Raw genomic sequence first — 19,052 nt, forward strand, 5'->3', positions numbered from 1 at the left:
TGACCTGTGTTTTTCTGCTTTGTTCTGTGTCTAACAAAGCCTGCTGGATCTGACTGTGGGCCCTGTGCTGGCTTTCAAGGCAGGATCTAGGATAGCCTGGTGGTTTCAGTTGTACAGCTGAGTATTCATAGCAGGTGGCAGCCCCAGTGTGGAACTAGGGCACTCCTCATGACCTTCAACAAACAGGATCAGCTTCAGTGTGGCTAAAGGCGGTGAGTTTGGAGCATGTCAAATGCTGGTTTTCATGCAAGGACTATCTGAGTTCCACAAGCCAGTTTACACTAGACCTGGCCTGCTATTACCAGATAGAGACCCCCAGCAAGTCAGGCCATCCCATCCTGACAGTCCTTCAGAGAAGGAGGAGATGGGCAGGACCATTCAACTCTCTTCTGAAATTCTTGCCTCCTGCACCCATGTGCCCTCCACGTGTGTGTAATCCTGCCCCAGCTGTTTTGGTCAGTAACATGGGAATGCAGCTTCCATTACTAAGGGAAGAAGGGTGACTTTATTCTGGAGCTGACTATGAGAGACTGTGACCTAGAAACAAGGATTTGCATTAACCAGATACCATACTCCAAGCAGGTAATATTTTCATAAAGCTGTTAATTACAGAGAAAAAAAATTTATAAGTCAAGGCACTTTTCAAACACTTGATGGGCACACAGGTAAGCTAGTTACAGCAGAACAGGACAGTCTTTGCCACAGGCTTCAAATACTATCTGACTGCATTCTTAGCTTTTGGGTTGGTGGAGGCCAGTGGTCTGTTAATGTGATGTTTTAGTTGATTGTCACGGAACAATCAACTGAAGGTTGGACGCAGAGGTCAACAGTGAATGAGGGAGCTATAGATAGCTCAAAATAATGTTCTTGCAACATTCCAACCCTCCACAAATCTCAACCCCCCACAAATGTGGAGCATGAATCAATATACTTTGTGGCGCCTTTAACATAGGTGCGGCTTCTGAGTTATTCTACTGCTGAGTTCACATGGTGGTCTCAGGAGATAAATTAACTGAAGGGAAGGGGTACTGTTGGTTTCCAAACAATTCCACTAGGCTCCACCCAATGGCTACCTAGCAACAGCTTACATCTCTGTCTACAGATAGAGCCAGGAGTCAGGTGTATAAAAAGACTGCTTATTAGTGTTTCTGTCTGTCTCTGTCTGTCTCTCTGTCTGTCTCTGTCTCTCTCTCTCTGTGTCTCTCTCTGTCTCTGTCTGTCTCTGTCTCTCTGTGTGTGTCTCTGTCTGTCTCTCTCTCTCTGTCTCTCTCTGTCTCTCTCTCTGTCTGTCTCTGTCTCTCTCTCTCTCTCTCTCTCTCTCTCTCTCTCTCTCTCTCTCTCTCTCCTTCTCTGCCCCTTCCTTTCTCTGTCTCTCTGCCTTTCCACATGGCTTGATTGCTTAGGGGGATGCCTGGGCATGGCCTGCAGAGATGCTCCCCCTTACCCGCTGCCGTCTCCTTATACCATTTTATAAATCACAACAGGTGCAGTCTATGCAGCTTTCAAAAGATCACCTTGGCTCTGGCGGGACTTTTGGGGAATCATTCATATTCTTGTTGTCCATCACCTGTAATCATGCTCCCGTGAATAAGCCTGATAAAACTTGTTGGTTCCCCATCTAGATTTGAGTGAGATCTGGCATTGGTGCTCTACTTGGGGAGAAGAGATATTTGTTCATGTCTCCCCCACCCCCCCCCAAAAAAAAAAAACTAGCACAGGACTTCCCTGCCATTGGGTTGCCAAGAGAGTGCCCTCTGTGGTGTAAGTGGCTCAGTGATCAGGGGCTAAATCCTCAGATGCAGATCCTGAATAACTGGATGCATTCAAAGTGGACATGGGGAGAATCTTCTACAAAGACCAGAGAAAATGAAAGGGGGAGAGAAAGCGTGACATTTCCCCTCTAGCAAAGTTCCAACAAAACAGGTGCACCTCACAAGAAGAGGAGAATCAGCCTGGACCTTCCTCATACAGCATCTGGCACAAAGAAAAGGTTCTATGATTAATTTAACCCATGTTCACAACCAAGTATGATACTTGCTGGAGATATGGGGGCCACTTATTCATCTTGCAGGGACCTAGAGATCTTCAACTGAGAAGTGAGAATCGTGTTGAGAAAGTACACATGGATTTGCATCTCTTATTTCCTAAAAGAATCTCGGATAAAGAGAAGAAAATGAAGTGCCCTTCCCTGTTTAGCCCCTGGCTTGTGGTCTTCCTCTGATAGCTATTATACAATTATAAATGTTAAATTTCTACCTTCAGCCCCAGCACAGTGTATGATATCCACTCCTGGCATAAATGGGTATCGACTGCCTTCAGGGATTCCAGGCATTGTACCAAGCACCAGAATACAGAAAGAACCCAGCCAATGCACCCTCATCCAGAGTATGAAACATGAGCGGAACTAATTGATGAAAAGGTAGAGGTCATATTACAGGGTTGAAGACAATCTGGAGAACACCATGAGGTGGATCTGGTCTAACATCTTTTTAGCTCCCCTGTCTCTTGTTCCTTCAGAAAGCTGCACAAATAAGACTAAACTGAATCACCCTCAAAAGCCAGCCACACCTTGCCTCACCCTGTCCCCCACTGGAGCTGTCCTGGAACGCTGCCAGGGAGCCTTTGTCTGTGGACTTGGCAGCTGGCTGCGGTTGTGCTGCTTCTGTCCCATTAACCTCTATTTTATCTGTCAAGAGTGGTATTCCCCATTGTTGAAAGCAGCAATTTGCCAAGCAGGCAGGCTTGGAGTCCTGTGTGATGGAGCATCACAGAGAGCAAGAAGGGAAAGTTTAAACAGATTCGATTCTCTAATTTCCTGAAAGATCACAGACCAAACTTGCCCTCCAGTAAAATGCTTTCTGTTTGCATTATAATAACAAGCTTATAATAACAAGCGTTTATTGCCCTGACAGGGGGAGGGAGAGGCCAAGAGAGAATGGCCCCTATTTCCTGGTTTAATTTGGTTCCATTACAACTCAGCCTATCCTGCTATTTAAAACATAGGAATTTAAAGACCTCCTCCTTGCTAATGGCCTAATGTATCCCAAAAGACATTTTTCTCCTGCAACTGTGAAACACAGTGATAATATCTGCATTATTAGTGTTTCCTGTTGGGTTTTAAGCATAAAACCATGGCCAGAGTAGATTTTCTACTTTTCCTTTACCTTTGAAGAAGTCTGGACTTTATTGTCAAGTCTATGACCAACAGATCATCTAATCCCTCACAGTTCTAGATAGTGCAACTTTACATTCTTCTTATGAGGAAACAAAACATGAAAACCAAAGCACAAACAAAACTCCCTTTTTCCATTAATTTATTCACTCACTTATTCACTTTATATCCTAATCGCTGACCCCTCCTCTCAGTCCCCCACCTCTGAGAAGGAGGAAATCCACCCTGGGTATCAATCCACCCTCACACCTCAAGTTATTGCAGGACTAGACACATCCTCTCCCACTGAGGCCAGACAAGTCAGCCCAGTTAGAGAAACAGGGTCCACAAGCAGGCAACAGAATCAGAAGCCCCTGCTCCACTTGTTGTGGCTCCTGCATGAAGACCAAGCTGCACATCAGCTACATATGTGCAGCGGGGCTAGGTCCGGTCCTTGTATGCTCTTTGGTTGGTGGTTCAGTCTCTAGGAACTCCCAAGGGTCCAGGTTAGCTGACTTTGTTGGTCTTCCTGTGGAGTTCCTATCCTCTTCAGGTTCCTCAATCCTTCCCCCAACTCTTTTGCAAGACTTCTGGAGCTGTGGGTCTCAGCATCTGTTTTGGTCAGATGCTGAGTGAAGCCTCTCAGAGGACAGGTATGCTAGGTTCAACAAATAACAGCAAAAAAAAAAAAAAAAAAAAAAAAAAAAAAAAAAAAAAAACCCTCCTGTATCTAGTCTGTGTGCATGAGAAAGAATCAAGAACTGAGGACTACTGAGGAAACTAGTGACTTCATCTCCTCAGGTTGGCCTAAGTCTCTTCGACAACTCAGGCTGATCTGGACTGTTTCTTACTTCTCCAAAGGGAGGTGTATGCTGGCATGTGTGTGGGTGTATATGTGGGTAATGCATGTGGGTGCATGGATGGATGGATACACACATATGTACATACTGATGTGTACTTTTATATACTTTTGAGACTTACTTTGACAAGCTGGCCATATATCTTATTTAAGGAACATTTTAAAACAATGCAGCTGATGTGAACACTCGAAGGAAACCATGCAGTGGCATACACTATGATATATTTCCAGTTCCTGTAACAGTTTTAAAAAGATAATTGTTAAATCAGGGTTATTTGAAGACCTAATATGTCTATCTCATGGCACAAGTGAAAATTCAGGGAAGGATCTCTCAGAGTCAAGCTCTCGAATGGTGAGAGGCAGCCCTCTTGCTCGTCCCCAGCCATGCAATCAAAATGGTATCCATATCTCATGTGGAGCAATGTGTTTACAAGATGCAACTCTATCCCCATTTCTCTGTGACAACCCCTTTCATCCAAACACTTTTCTCTGCCCTTCCTCATCTGCCAGGGCTCTGCTTCAATGTCACTTCCAAATGAAACCATTCCTTCAATTCACTGACCACAGGTCTCTCCAGATTTTCTGCCTCAGCATCCTGGGGTGTTTTTTTTTTTTTTTTGTTTGTTTGTTTGTTTGTTTTGTTGTTTTTTCAAAGCACACATCACACTTATAATTATGTAAGTACTAATTTAATGCTTATCTTTGTGACTAAACAACCAGATCTTTGAAGGCAGAGATTGTATTCATCTTAATGAACCAAGTCCATGGCACCCAACTTGCAACAGTCATCATTCAACAAATGTTTGTTAGATCAATGACTGGGTTGACAAAAGTAAGAACGGAAGACACATGAAGAAAGGAAGAGGAAGCAGGAGAGAAACAGAGCACTGGAGAGGAGTGGGTCAAGAACCCCCACTAAGAATGAGTTCAGTGGCTAAGAGCGCTTGCAGCTCACAACTGCCTGTAACTCCAGCATCCTCTTCTGGCCTCCGCAACATTGCACACACACTAAATCTTTTTTAAAAATGAACCAGGGTTCAATCAGTTAGCGTGTTTAAAATGCATATAAAAACATATATGCATGTGCAGTCATGTGTCCATATAGTATTCACAAATGTGTGCATGTGTTTGCATGCCTGTGTGTGTGTACACACATGCATGTGTGTTTGAGACTAGTTTGATAGACTGCCTATGTTTTTATTTCATAAAAATGCTACGAAGTATTGTTAAACCACCCTTGAGACAATGGTTATTTATTTCATGAGTGCGTAAATGGAGTTCTTTGTGTCTAAAAGAATGGGATGTTTTTCTTTTAAGGCAATCGAAATCTTAGTTCCTCATACTGGCTCTTAGCCAGATGCTGAACTTAAATCAAAAAGCTTGCATGGCATGTGTCATTAGTCAGGGGACATATTTTTTTATATCCTAAGACATTTTCAGAACCATTATTTAATTTCCACTGAGCTTTCATCCACCTCATCCACCTGGTCTCCTGAGTTGACTTTGTGTGTGTGTGTGTGTGTGGGGGGGGGGGTGATGAGTCACAGTACACAGGGCCAAAACAAAGAATGGGATTTGCCCCAGGAGGGTGGTAACCTCCCAGGGGCAGGGCCAGTGTGAGGCAGATACTACATTTGCCCCCATGCCCATCCCTGGCCATCACTTTCTCTCCTCTATCCTTAGCCTTTCAGAGCTATCAAAGCTTGTGTGAGGGGTGCATGGTGAGTGGGGTTGTTAAGCCTTTTTTCCAGGCCCTCTGATAAAATCAGGTGTCATCCCCACTGCTGACTTGGTTCTAGTTCATCAGAGCAGGCCTTCAGGTGAATATTCAAGGAACTCTCCCAAGGTGGGCTTAGTGGAGAACTAAGTCAGTAGTCCTCGTATCGCAGGCACGAGGACCAGAAACCATGTGAAGGGCCTGACCTGGGAGAACCATGCTGCTCCCTGGGGCCTACTGACTACTCTGCCTTGCCTACTCAGCGAGCAATGGGCCAATGAGAGAACCTGACTCAACAAACAAGGCAGACAGCTCCTCCTTGAAAAATAGCCATCAAGGTTGGCCTTTGGCTCCCATAGACACATGTGCATGCATGTACCCATACATGTGAACACAGACATGAAATATTCTATGGAGAAGGCAGGGAGGCAGGAACCCATCAAAGGTGAGGTGGTAAAGGACTAAACATCAAGCAGGGATACAGTTGGATGTAAGGACCGGCCAGAACTCTAGGTGCTTTGGAAGATTTCATACAGTGTAGGACATGTCCTTTAGGGCTAAGAAGCTACCAGTGTTGACCTTGAGTAGTTCTGAGTCCCTCATTGACTACAGTCATTTCAGAGGCAAGAACAGCTAACAGAGTGGAGGAAAGTTGTCTCTAGTCTCTCGTGTGTGTGTGTGTGTGTGGGGGGGTATAGTGTAAGTTGTTAGAGGTCAAAGACAAGCAGACGTTGGTGACTAGTGCCTAGAGCCAGCAAAGGGATCCAGAGGATGGTGGCTCATGATGTCATCAGCTGTAGCTCCTTATCAGCTAAAGGGTCCGAGTTGAAACTTACTCCTCTGCAGGAAGTAGAGTGATCCCCCCACCCCTCGCCCCAGTCCTGTGGTACTTGGTCCTTCCGTAGATTCTTATATCTTCCTTAATAGATGTAACCTACAGCCACATGCACATCCTCAAGTAACTACCCAGGCCAACTATGCTTTCCTGAGAATGTGTCCAATAATTAATATACTCTGCCTTCTGCATTAGGTCATAGAACTGTGCATAGGTCAATATCTGTTAATAATGAGCGATGGATTGCCTTTCAGATTATGCACCCTGTGTGGAACAGAGAGACCCGCACATTCTGCTGACTCTTTGAAAGGTTCTAACCCACTGGCTACACTTAGCTGCCTGTTAATTCTCCCTCCTAGATTTATTTAATATGGCTAACGAATCATTCACAGTGGCAATGGCTCCCAAGACTCACAGCCTGTGGTTGTCAGTAAATGTGGTCATGAAGCAGGGATCCTGTCACCCTTGAAAAACGCTCCCCCAGTATGAAGGAAGGTCACCATCCCTTGGGACCTGCCCCAAGCTGGAGATTTGATCCTTCTGAATATATTATCCTGTTAAATATCGCACAGCCTGTGGGGGAGGCAGAAATGCATGCTTGGGTTGGAAATTTTCCCTTTAAAGTTCAGTGCCAAAACAGAACTAGAGTTACTCTTAAAATAAAATCTCAGACTTTTCTGGAGCCTGGCTGCCTGCCTGCTTGCTTCCTTCTTTTACCTTGCTTTCTCATTCAGCAGTGATTTACTGAGTGCCTGGGTTAGGTCAAACACTGTGGGGACAGGTATGAGAGGGAACAAAGGCATGCAAAGATTACCCCCACTTCTTGAAACTTCCACTCTAGAGAGAGATGTTTGCCTTTGTTCTCAACCATACCTCCACCCACAGTGCTAAGATGAGGCAGGACCTCACACAGCTGGGTCTGTACATCGGGCAAGTTAGATACCCAACTGTAAATGTCTAGTTAAGACAGTTGGGTGGCCTGATAGATCTAACAGTATTTGAATTTTTGGTAGCGAGATATCATCATCATCATCATCACCATCGTCATCATTATTATTACTATTATTTATTATATAAATGAACAGGGCAAAAATGACTAACTTGAAAAAAGGGGACATGGTTTTCTCTGAGGCTGGTATGTTCAATTCCTGTTAGATCCAAGTATGTTGGTGTCTAACATACTATGCAAGCAAGAATAAAAAAGCAGAGGAAACTGCCTGCTATCGGAAGAGGGTACAAATGGAGAACAGAAGGGGTAGGCTCTGGATATGCAGCTCAGGCGCAGGTACCTGCCCAGCGTGTCCTGGATCCATCCCCACCACAGATCCCCACCCCTCAAATCCCCCAGAAAGTGAAGGAAGGCTGTAAACAGGAGTAACTAGAATTAAGAACAGGAAGGACACTGACCAATGGAAGAGGCAAGGGCTCACGTACACTGTGCATACACAAAGAATAACTCCTTTGTCATTAGAGAACAAGATGGCCACCCATGACAACTCATGCCTCTAAGCCCAGCACCATAGAGACTGGGGTAGAAAGGCTGTTTGCTGAGTGACACTCTGGAGTACTCAGACTGTTTCACAAACAAGGGATGCCCTCACCAATGTTTACAAGCATGGAGACCCACTCCACCAAACCAGGTAGGCTATTTAGGATATTTGTTCTATTGCTGGTTTGAACCCTGCCTCCATTTCTGAATAATTATATAAGCTTGAAGACCCTTGAAGGCTTACCAGTTTCCAGGCTCCTTGTCAACTGCACCCCACCTCCCAGTACTGTGAGAAGAATCAACCCAGAGGGCATATGAAATAAATAAAGAAATCTAATCTCTTAGGGTTTCAAGTGTGTCATTACTATGCCGGGCAATAAGAACCTGTTTGGGCCCTGGTCTTGGTGTTCTCATTTAAATGGACATTGAACTGAAAGTGGGTTTTGGCCCCAGGACAATCTGGGGTGTCTTGATTCCCAGTTTAGGTTGCAGAGTGCAGGTCATTTAACACATTCCACATGTGTCACAATGCCTACTTCAATGTTGTCCTTCAAATGGGCCCCTGCCACAGGGGGACTTTTCCTATAGTTTAAATGCTACCTATTATACCTTAATATGCACACAAGTCTGGGTTAAGGTATCAAGTGAGAATGGATACCATCACTGCCCCCGTCCTTGTGGTTGCTACTCCTTTTTTGCTGCAGTCATGGGTAGAAGGGAATAACCAATCTTTAGTCCTACTTGGCATGAGGCACCGAGCCAGGGACCTGTGAAAACACATACACCATCCCTCTATCCTTCCTTCTCATGGTAGCATTCTCCGCAAGCAAGGACTCTGCACCATTAGTGGGTATGTCAAAGTGCACACACTGGAAGATAAACCACTCTCCTCAGAGCCATCCTCACCCTGGTCTGCTTTTCTCTCCTTGCTCTGTCCTTAGGCAAGTGTGAGATCGGCTGGGCCTACTTCTGCACCGGGGCGGGTGCTGCAGCTGCCCTGCTGCTGTGTACGTGGCTGGCATGCTTCTCGGGCAAGAAGCAAAAGCATTACCCCTACTGAGTCTCTCGGGAGCAAGCCGAGGAGAGGACAGACCACCAGAGACTGAAGAGCCGAATCATCCAGCGACTTTCATAAGGTGGAATAGTGGTTGTAACCCCAAAACAGTGTTAATGTAAAGAAATTCGGTTGAATCTGGAACATTCTATAGAAAGGGAGGGTGGTGGGGACATTGTCAAAAGCATGGAGAATATGGGTCAGTGGAGAAAAAATGGACCAAAGGCTAAAAACAGTACAGGGCATCGGTGTTTCTATTCCACAGAGTATCGTTAATGTATATCACATACACACAGCAAATCTATATATGCAAACGAGGATCTCATTTTTTTCTCTTTCAAAAAGATGAGGACTAGGGGAGTCAAAAGGGCTAGTAGAAACAGTATTATCTTAGGAGGCAGGGTAAGTACCCTGCAGACATTCCCTGTAGATGAGGACTGAGCCTGAAAGCACACATACGCACATGTCATATGCACACGCCGTATGCATACATCACATGCACATGTCATATGCACAGGTCACACCCACACATCCTATGCACACGTCATCCCATCACTGTACAGGGGATCAGCTGTGTCCTGTTGCTCTTGTTTCTTTTTTAAAAATATACGTCAGTACAGCATCATATCTAAGCATACATTAAGCCTAGTCCACGGACCAATATGTTACTCTATCAGTATTTTTGATATCCTGCATAAACTCTTTATGCCCGCAGTGTATCTTTGGTGTTTATGCAGATCTTTAGAGGAAAGCCTTCATATTTCAATGTTATTGAACACACAGTGGCGATCTGAATAGCTTCTGCTGTAATAACCTTATGAAGAACAGGACAGCTTTTGTCTACTATAGGTGAGAATTCAGTTGCAGATTTGAGAGTGAAGAGAGCTCTTTCTCCAGCTATTGGATCTTCTTTTCTTTTGTGTCCATTATTCTACCGTGCTATACCACGATTATTGCAATATTCATTTTGTAAAGGGGAAAAAAAAGTACTATTTTGTTTGTATTTGAAAAGCTCTGTGAATAAATTCTCTTTGATCAATAGCTCACTGAGTCCCCGAGTTTTAATTCACTTACCAGGTTTGCCTGATCTCTTAAGTAAAGCCTGCCCACCATGGTGGGCAGCTCTGCTAATCTGATTTCTTCCTCAAAGGCCTCCCGTTAGTTTTTTTTCACCAATTATCCCGCCAAACTTTATAAGTACAGAGTGCATGAAAGGTGTCTACTTTTAGCTTTCGATTCTTTGCCACCTTAGCTCATTTGTAGCTCAGTCATGACAGCTTCTCAGAAGAGTTTCAGAACCGTTATATTTAAATTTTAGAATACAGGAATGGTTCCAACATGATCTAGGACTTCTAGGTGGCCCATCACAAGCAGCATGCCACATGCTGTCTTCCCACAGTCCATGTTGGATGTTGGGTGAACTCCAGTGCTGGGGCCATCACCCTAGTCTTACCCAAGGCTCTTGGCCACTTGAGCAGCACCTGTCTCCTACTCTGGCCCCCAATAGTAAGCCTTGATTCAAGGGAAAGGTTTCCAGCTATCCATGTCTCCCTAATAGAACCAGCTCTTTCAGGAGCAAAAATTGCATGCCAGATAATGGATGCATTCTGAATTAAGCATTAGTTATTGTGGCATATCCTTAAAAAGCCACCCTTACCATGGGGATGCTCGTCTACCATGTGGCTAACCTCTATGCTGACATGGTTTCCTTTGTCACTCCTCCATTCTCCTCCTCCAGGCAGCTGCCAAGATTTACAGCTTGCCACTCCAGAGTTTTTCTCCTAAACTCTAATAAAATGGTCCTCTCTGAATAAACATTAGCTTGGCTTGATTTTCAGGAAAAAAAAAATCCATTCAGTTTTCAAACTACATATACAGCATGTTTAGGAATTGAACATTCTTACTATGTTTAGAAATTCTTACTATGTATGCATGGGACTATTTTCTGTAGTACACACACATTTATCAACTTAACCTGAATTAGTGTTATACATTTCAAAGTCCACGCTGCCTCCTGGCCCTTCCTGTAGTGGAATATTTATTCTGCTACATTGTATTTGCAGTGGAGTTCACTGATTGGGCAGTAGAAGAGGAGGTGGAGCTGGGAGAAGGAAAGAGGAAGAGGAGGAGAGAGGAGAGAGTGGGTTAGCAGCCATGGAGGAGGATGGATGGGTCAAAAGCAGTCCTGGGTAACAACTTATATCAAAGATTAGATATTGGGTAACTATTCTAATTGTGTGGGCATCTTATTAATTGAGCATTTCCAAATATATAAATCCATTGGATAATCTTTAAGCATTAGGAATCTTCATTTTACTGGGGACCGTGAGTATGGCGGGTATTGTCTAGAGCTCAACTGAGCTTTGTGGGGAGAGGGTAGTGGATTGGCAGAGCCATCCACCATGCCGGTGTCTCATGGATCTAGTTGTGGCACCCTTGACCTCTGGCCGCTTCTACCTGTGGCGTGCATGGCTTTTGGCCACTTCTAGTACAGAACAGGGTGTCGAGAGCTAAGCAGAGCTGCCCTACCGATTAGATAGCGGCCTGCTCCATGGCTTTTCTAAATATCTCCCTTTTCACCTTCCCTGCCCCCTAGATATACGTCTTCCTTATAAACCATATGACCTTTCCACACCCCGCATCTTTAGCCTGGCCATGTCTAGTCTGTCTCTTTTTCTCTCTGCTCTTGCAGATGCCTCTGAATATTTTCTCTCTCTATCCACAATAAAAACTTTCCTCCTAATAAAGCAACCATTTTGGCTTTTTTTTCCTGCACTCATCTTTTATACACTAATGTGATGGCCCAGTAGATAAAGCAGTTGCCACACAAACATGGCAATTTGAGTTTGATCCCTAGAAGTCATGAGACAGAACCAGCTCCTGAAAGTTCCCCTCAGGCCTCTACACACATGCATGCATGCCCACACTCACATGTACAATGATAGTAGTAAATAAAATAAGCCTAACAAAAAAAGAACTTCACAAGCTGTTAGCTCAGAAGTACAGTGCTTGCTTGACATGTATACTCCTGCACTCCAAAATCTAGCACACACCACTCTGGAAGCTCAATCCCCAATGTCTCACTTACTTTCTCCTACACAGAAGTTCATATATAATATGTAATATACATACACTATTATATATAATTTTATATTTTATATATAATATATATACACACACTATATACACACATATATATGTATATATACATATATACATATATACACATATACACATACACATATACATATATATATACTATAAACCTAGTTAAGCCTAGTCCATGGACCAATATGTTACTCTATCAGTATTTTTGATATCCTGCATAAACTCTTTATGCCCACAGTGTATCTTTAGTGTTTATGCAGATCTTTAGAGGAAAGCCTTCATATTTCAATGTTATTGAACACACAGTAGCGATCTGAATAGCTTCTGCTGTAATAACCTTATGAAGAACAGGACAGCTTTTGTCTACTATAGGTGAGAATTCAGTTGCAGATTTTAGAGTGAAGAGAGCTCTTTCTCCAGCTATTGGATCTTCTTTTCTTTTGTTACATTTTGTGATGTGTGTGTGTGTGAATATACTTATTCTCATCTTCATAAACCAACATATAAAATGAGAGCGAAGGAGAACTGCGGCAGGGTACATGTTCGACAAAACCATACATACAGAATGCATTTAAAACTATTGCAGGTGAATGATTTTAAATTTTTTGAGTTTTAAATAAGCAAAAACTTGAATAAGTTGTTTCTAAACATTTGAAAGACAGTCGACAAAATCGGATGACAAGAAAATGGACCCAGAGTACCACGGTGGAATCACATGACACGTCCTCAGTGAGTAACCCTGCATATTGAGAGGCCTGTAGATTCACAGTTAAAGGACAACAGGTACATTCCCACAATGTTAAGCATAGTAACATATACCCTCCTGGGTATTTGTACTCTCAAAAACCAACCAAACAAAAACCTGTGGTCACAAATGACTATATAAGCATATAGAATAACCTGTTTTAGTCTGTTTAGTCACAGACATTATGATGGAACCCGGGACAGCAGATCCACAAGGTCATATGTTGACAGAAATTGCAGCAGTAGCTGGGGAAGAAGAGATGCTCACGAAATAATCCACTGTCCTCAGCCATTCAAGCAACCCCAATTAAACTCATTGGGTCACACATTCAAAAAGAACATGAAGGCGAGAGGTAGCTAGCTGAGAAGGACAAGGGGTCAACAGGAATAGTGGAGGGTGAGGGAGGTGACTAGGATCCACATGGGTGTGTGTGATCCTGTCAAAAATGATATAAATAAAACAGTAATAGTATAAAATATTCTGGAAATGATAAGGAATGACGGCAGTGGTAAACTGAATATGTTCTAGTTGCAACCTCAGCTTTTGGAACGTAGTTTCAAGAGAACAGAAATCCAAAGCTCACTTCAGCTGTGTAGCAAGCTCAAGACCAACCTGAGATATACGAGCTTTTCTCTCAAAAATATAAGCAAACAGGAGCCAGTGAGATGGCTTAGTGGTTAAAAGTACTTTCTATTCTTGCAGAGGATTGAGTTCCGGTACTCATATTGCCTATAACTGAAGCATCACGTGATCTGACACCTTCTTTTGGACTGTGCATATAATGCCATGTATGTGTGCGCACATGCATGTGCACACATACACAGATACACTTAAATAAAAATAAAATAAGCAGACACAGAAAGATGACAACTCTTCTTACTCTCTATGGGAGTGAGGACAGGATTTCAAGTACTAAAGATATGGGAAACTCCCTAGGATGGCAGACACACCCCATGTATATTGTTTGGGGTACAAACACTTGCCAACGTCCATGACTTTGTTCTCATGAAATCTGCATGTCATTGGTTTTTTGTGTGTTAGTTGAACCCTAATGAGAAAGAGAGGTGGGAACTGCTTAGCGTTTCAAGAATTAAGAACCATCTAGAATGTCTGCCGTAGTGGCGCATCAGGTGTGGCAAGAGAGGAGGATGAAGAAGGGTCCGAAGCACTCTGTGTTCCATGCTATGGGAAATAAAATTTACACCTGATCCTGGGGGGGCAGCAGAAGGGTTTGAAGAGGATGGTGAAGAGATCTAAACAGCCTGTGTGTTCTCAATAGTTTGCTGGGGGCCAGGGAGAGGGAAGCACGAGAGGGAGGGAGCAGGTACAGAGGCCCAGGCAACAGCTGAAGACCAAGGCCTGAAGCTGAGGAGGCAGGCTTGATTTCTGCGAATGGAGAAAATAAGAAATGAATGCAGATGGAGCTTTAAGGAACAGCATCGCTGAACAAAGGCCACAAGCATCTTTGCTGAAGGACCAATCGGGGCTACAGGAGAAGGTATGATCACTCACATCAGTAACCGGGAAGAGGATCTTAAGGGGGCAGAAACACCCAAGAAGTGATTAGAGAGAGGGTGTTGGGGGAGTTAGGTTGTAGTTGGTTTAGTGCATCAGAAGAGTTTTAAGAAAGTGATGGGTCAGTAATGAGATTACTGTCCATTACAGAATAATCACAGAATTATCACAGAAATCAATATAGGGAGAGGAAAGAGAGGGAGCTGACAGACAGCTGAAGAAGAGCCTTTTAGGAACATTGCTCTTGCCGAGGACCCTGGTTTGGTTCCCAGCACCCACATGGTACCTCCATGGACCACTTCATGCTCATGGCACATATACACATACATACATGCATACATGCATACATACATACATACATGCATACATGCATACATACACACACAAGTAAAATACTAATACACATAAAATGTCAATAATAATAATAATAATACATGTTTATCTTGCAGTATGTGTAGAAATAAGCTTTACAGGGAGAGAAATTTGTAACAGACTGTTTGTTGAGGAGAGCCCTGGGGCTTGTATTTTGATGCTAATTCTGCTTTCCCAGAAAGGGGCTGCAGGCCAGGAGTGAATCACAGGTGACTTTTTGTGAACCTTAATTTGTAAAATAAAGGCTAGAGCTGATGATTGGGCAGAAGAAGGGGAGGTGAAACGAAGAGTTTGAAGGAGAGGGGGAGAGAGGAGGAGGAGGTGGCAGGAATGGAGGAGAAGCACTTGGCCTGGAAAAACGGCTAGTTATAAGGGATCTCATAGGAAGCAGGGATCCCAGGCGCTCTAACTTGGACAGTGTCTTAGAAACTAGTTCTCAGATCTGAGGCCTGGATCAGACCTCTGCCAGGCCTGCTGTTGTGTGGACCCCGGATTCCACCTGAGACATACTGGAAGGTCCACTCAATCCAGAGCCACAGAGGAACAAATGAACTCAGAGCTTCAGACAACATATCCTGAGATATTCTAGAGGAGACACTGCACCCAGAACAGCAGATACCTAGCTGGACTACTACCTTGGAGGCACCATATCCTGAGGCATCCTAGAGGTACCACTGTAATCAGTGCAGCTGAAAAAGATCACAGAGACATCTGGACCCCTAGGAGATCAGACACAAGCTAGATAACTAGAAAGACAGGCTTCAGTCAGAGACAGCAAGTACAGGCAGCACTAGAGTTAACCAGATGGCAAAAGGCAAGAGCAAGAACGTAAGCAACAGAAACCAAAGTTACATGGCATCATCAGAACCCAGCTCCCCCATCAGAGCAAGCCCTGAACACCCCATCACACCAGAAAAGCAGGAATCAGAATTAAAATCACTTCTCATGATGATGATAGAGGGATTTAAGAAAGACATAAATAACACTCTCAAAGAACTTAAGGAGAGCACTGGTAGACAGATAGAAACCCTTAAAGAGGAAACACAAAAATCCCTTAAGGAATTGCAAGAAAATGCAACCAAACGGGAAAAGGAATGAAACAGAACCATGCAGGATCTAAAAATGGAAGTAGAAACAATAAAGAAATCACAAAGGGACAATACCCTGGAGATAGAAAACCTAAAAAAAAGATCAGGAGTCATAGACACAAGTATCACCAACAGAATACAAGAGATGGAAGAGAGAATCTCATGTGCAGAAGATACCATGGAAAACATTGACACAACTGTCAAAGAAAGTGCAAAATACAAAAAGCTAATAACCCAAAATATACAAGAAATCCAAGACACAATGAGAAGGCCAAACCTAAGGATAATAGGTATAGATGAGGGGGAAGACAACCAACTTAAAGGACCAGTAAATATCCTCAACAAAATTATAGAGGAAAACTTCCCTAACCTAAAGAAAGAGATGTCCATAAATATACAAGAAGCTTACAGAACTCCAAATAGTTTAGACCAGAAAAGAAATACTTCCTGCCATATAATAGTCAAAACATCAAATGTACAAAACAAAGAAAAAATACTAAAAGCAGTAAGGGAAAAAGGCAAAGTAACATATAAAGGCAGACCTATAAGAATTACACCAGACTTCTCACCAGAGACCATAAAAGCCAGAAGATCCTGGACCGATATCACACAGACCCTAAGAGAACACAAATGTCAGCCCAGACTACTATACCCAGCAAAACTCTCAATCATTATTGATGGAGAAACCAAAATATTCCATGACAAATCCAAATTTACACAGTATCTCAACACAAATCCAGCACTTCAAAGAATAATTGGTGGAAAAATCCAACACAAGGAGGGAAACTACAACCTAGAAAAAGCAAGAAAGTAATCTTCCAAAAACCCCAAAAGAAGATAGTTACACAAACATATCTCCACGGATGTTAGCCCAAAAGCTTGGATTATCGAAGACTCAACCCACAGACCACATGAAGCTCATGAAGAAGGAAGACCAAGAGAGGATGCCTCAGTTCTACTTAGAACGAGAAACAAAAATGCTCAAGGGAGCAAATAGGGAAACAAAACATGGAACAGAAACTGAAGGAGGGGCCATCAGGAGACCATTCCACCTGGGTATTCACCCCATGTACAGCCACCTAATCTAAACACTGTTGTGGATGGCTGGAAGTGCATAATGTGAGGAACATGATATAGCTGTCTCCTTAGAGGTCAGCCAAAGACTAACACACTCAGAGGACAATGTTCACAATTAACCACTGATATGATCAGGGGTTTCCCAATGGAGAACTTAGTGAGAGGACTGAAGGAGCAGAAAGGGTTATTGACCCCAGGTGGAAAGCAACAATACCAAACAACCAGAGCCCCCCAGGGTCTAAACCACCTGCCTGGGAACTCATAGGGAGGGACCCAAGACTCCAGAGGTATATGTAGGGGAGGATGGCCTTGTTGGACATGGGTGGGAGAGGAGTTTCTTGGTCCCATAAAAACATGAACACACGGGGGGGGGGGGGAATGTGAGGGCGGGGAGGGGATAGTGAGGGGGGGTAGGTGCGGTCACTGCCTCATAGAAGCATGAGGAGGGGGATGGGATAGGAGGTTTCTGGGAGGAAGTAGGCTAAGGGGATAAAATCTGAAACGTAAATACTACAACCAATTTTAACAAGTGGAAAAAAAAAAGTCTTCAGAACCAACATCTTAAAAAAAAATGTCAGCCCCCTGGGGGTGGGAAAATTTTTTTTTTCTTGATACTAAAACTTGTTCTGAGAATTGTATATTGCAGAATACACAGCCTTGGTGTATCTACTCATCAAGCATACTGAGCAGACCTGCCCAAACCTCTGATGTCCTAGAATTCCATCTGGATTCAGTGAAGACACAGCATCAGAGGCTTATCAACTTACTCTTCCCCCCACCCCTTTTCTAAAATCTCAACGCCCTTAATCAGCTTGAAGAAGTTAAAGAAGAGTAAGTGCCCCTATTCCCTGAGCTTGGGGATTAATGTGGTTAATAATGGTCTGTCTTTCTAGGGAAAAGTAGTGGTTTTGTTGGAACGGGGGGGGGGGGGGTTATCTAGGACTTATTGCATAGCCATAACCTATTGGTAGAAATCTGTATAATTATTATCAAGATGAAGTTATAATTTCTTAAATGGTACAAAATTTACTTTGATCTCAAATTTAAGGTTTTCATTGGTACAAGCCTCTTATTAATATAAAAATGAGATGAATATTGATATGCTCATGGGCATTGTGCCTGTATAACACATTTAGGAATACAATGCCTAGACCCAGCCCTTTTTTAACTTTTTTAACTGACTTGGGACGGTTAACCTATGAGTTAACGGACTATAGCAAATTCATATTTTTGAGTTTATTGTTAGGGTGCTTTCCATATTTTACTTAGAAATAGCTGAGAGGAGTTAACAGAAAACAGTCCAGGTTACCTTACATGGATAGCTGGTTTTCAAAACATCAGAAGTCCATGGAACTGATGCTACAAATATTTATATATTAATGTTCATATTGATTAGAGACCTGTCTGCTCCTGACAGCTTCCTGTCGTGGATTCTAAGAAGAAATTGAGCATCCTTGGAGTTACTCCAGTTGTGTGGTAACAGCCACTAGGCAAGAATTGCCTCTCTCCATCTACAGACAAATTACTGTCCAGAAAAGGACACACATGCAGAATAGTCGACTGATTATATCTGCCTAGACAGAGTAATCAGTCCTTAATAATCCTGCATCACCAAGGTCTGTCAGATGATTCTGGGCCAGAAGGCTGAAGATTTGATGTTCCAACGTTCGGTAGTATAGGGGCTTTTCAGGTGTTCAGAGGTCTCTATAAATTGGCTAAGTTTTAGAAGCTATGCTTTGTGCTTCCCACAATTATAGTTAACTCAGTCATTCTGGATTTCTGACGGGGTTGAAAACTTATAGCTATTTACCTTAAGAGAAAAGATTTGAGTGGATGGTCGTCAGCTGACATTCATCCTAAAGCCAGGTTCAGAACTAAATGTTTTAGTTAGGATAGATGACAGAGGTGCTGGTTAGTCAACAAAAGGATGGACGGGGTATTAGGACTATCTTGTACCTCACTGGTACAAATTGGCATAATTATGTTCTAATTGTATTTTGAGAGAAAAGTTTCATTTTAACAGGAAGGGTGATGTGTAGGAG

At 43.2% G+C, this 19,052-nt stretch overlaps 1 protein-coding gene across 1 annotated transcript in view; it reads left to right on the forward strand.

Moving 5' to 3' along the window:
* Lhfpl6 (LHFPL tetraspan subfamily member 6) overlaps nucleotides 1–9,111 on the forward strand; it is a 163,266-nt gene extending 154,155 nt beyond the window's left edge. The window contains exon 3 of the mRNA XM_076932120.1: nucleotides 8,993–9,111. Coding sequence (XP_076788235.1) covers nucleotides 8,993–9,111 — 119 coding nt within the window. The remainder of the gene's footprint in view (nucleotides 1–8,992) is intronic.
* Nucleotides 9,112–19,052: the final 9,941 nt, after the last annotated feature.

Source organism: Arvicanthis niloticus, chromosome 4 (assembly GCF_011762505.2).
Source record: "Arvicanthis niloticus isolate mArvNil1 chromosome 4, mArvNil1.pat.X, whole genome shotgun sequence".
Taxonomy (NCBI): domain Eukaryota; kingdom Metazoa; phylum Chordata; class Mammalia; order Rodentia; family Muridae; genus Arvicanthis; species Arvicanthis niloticus.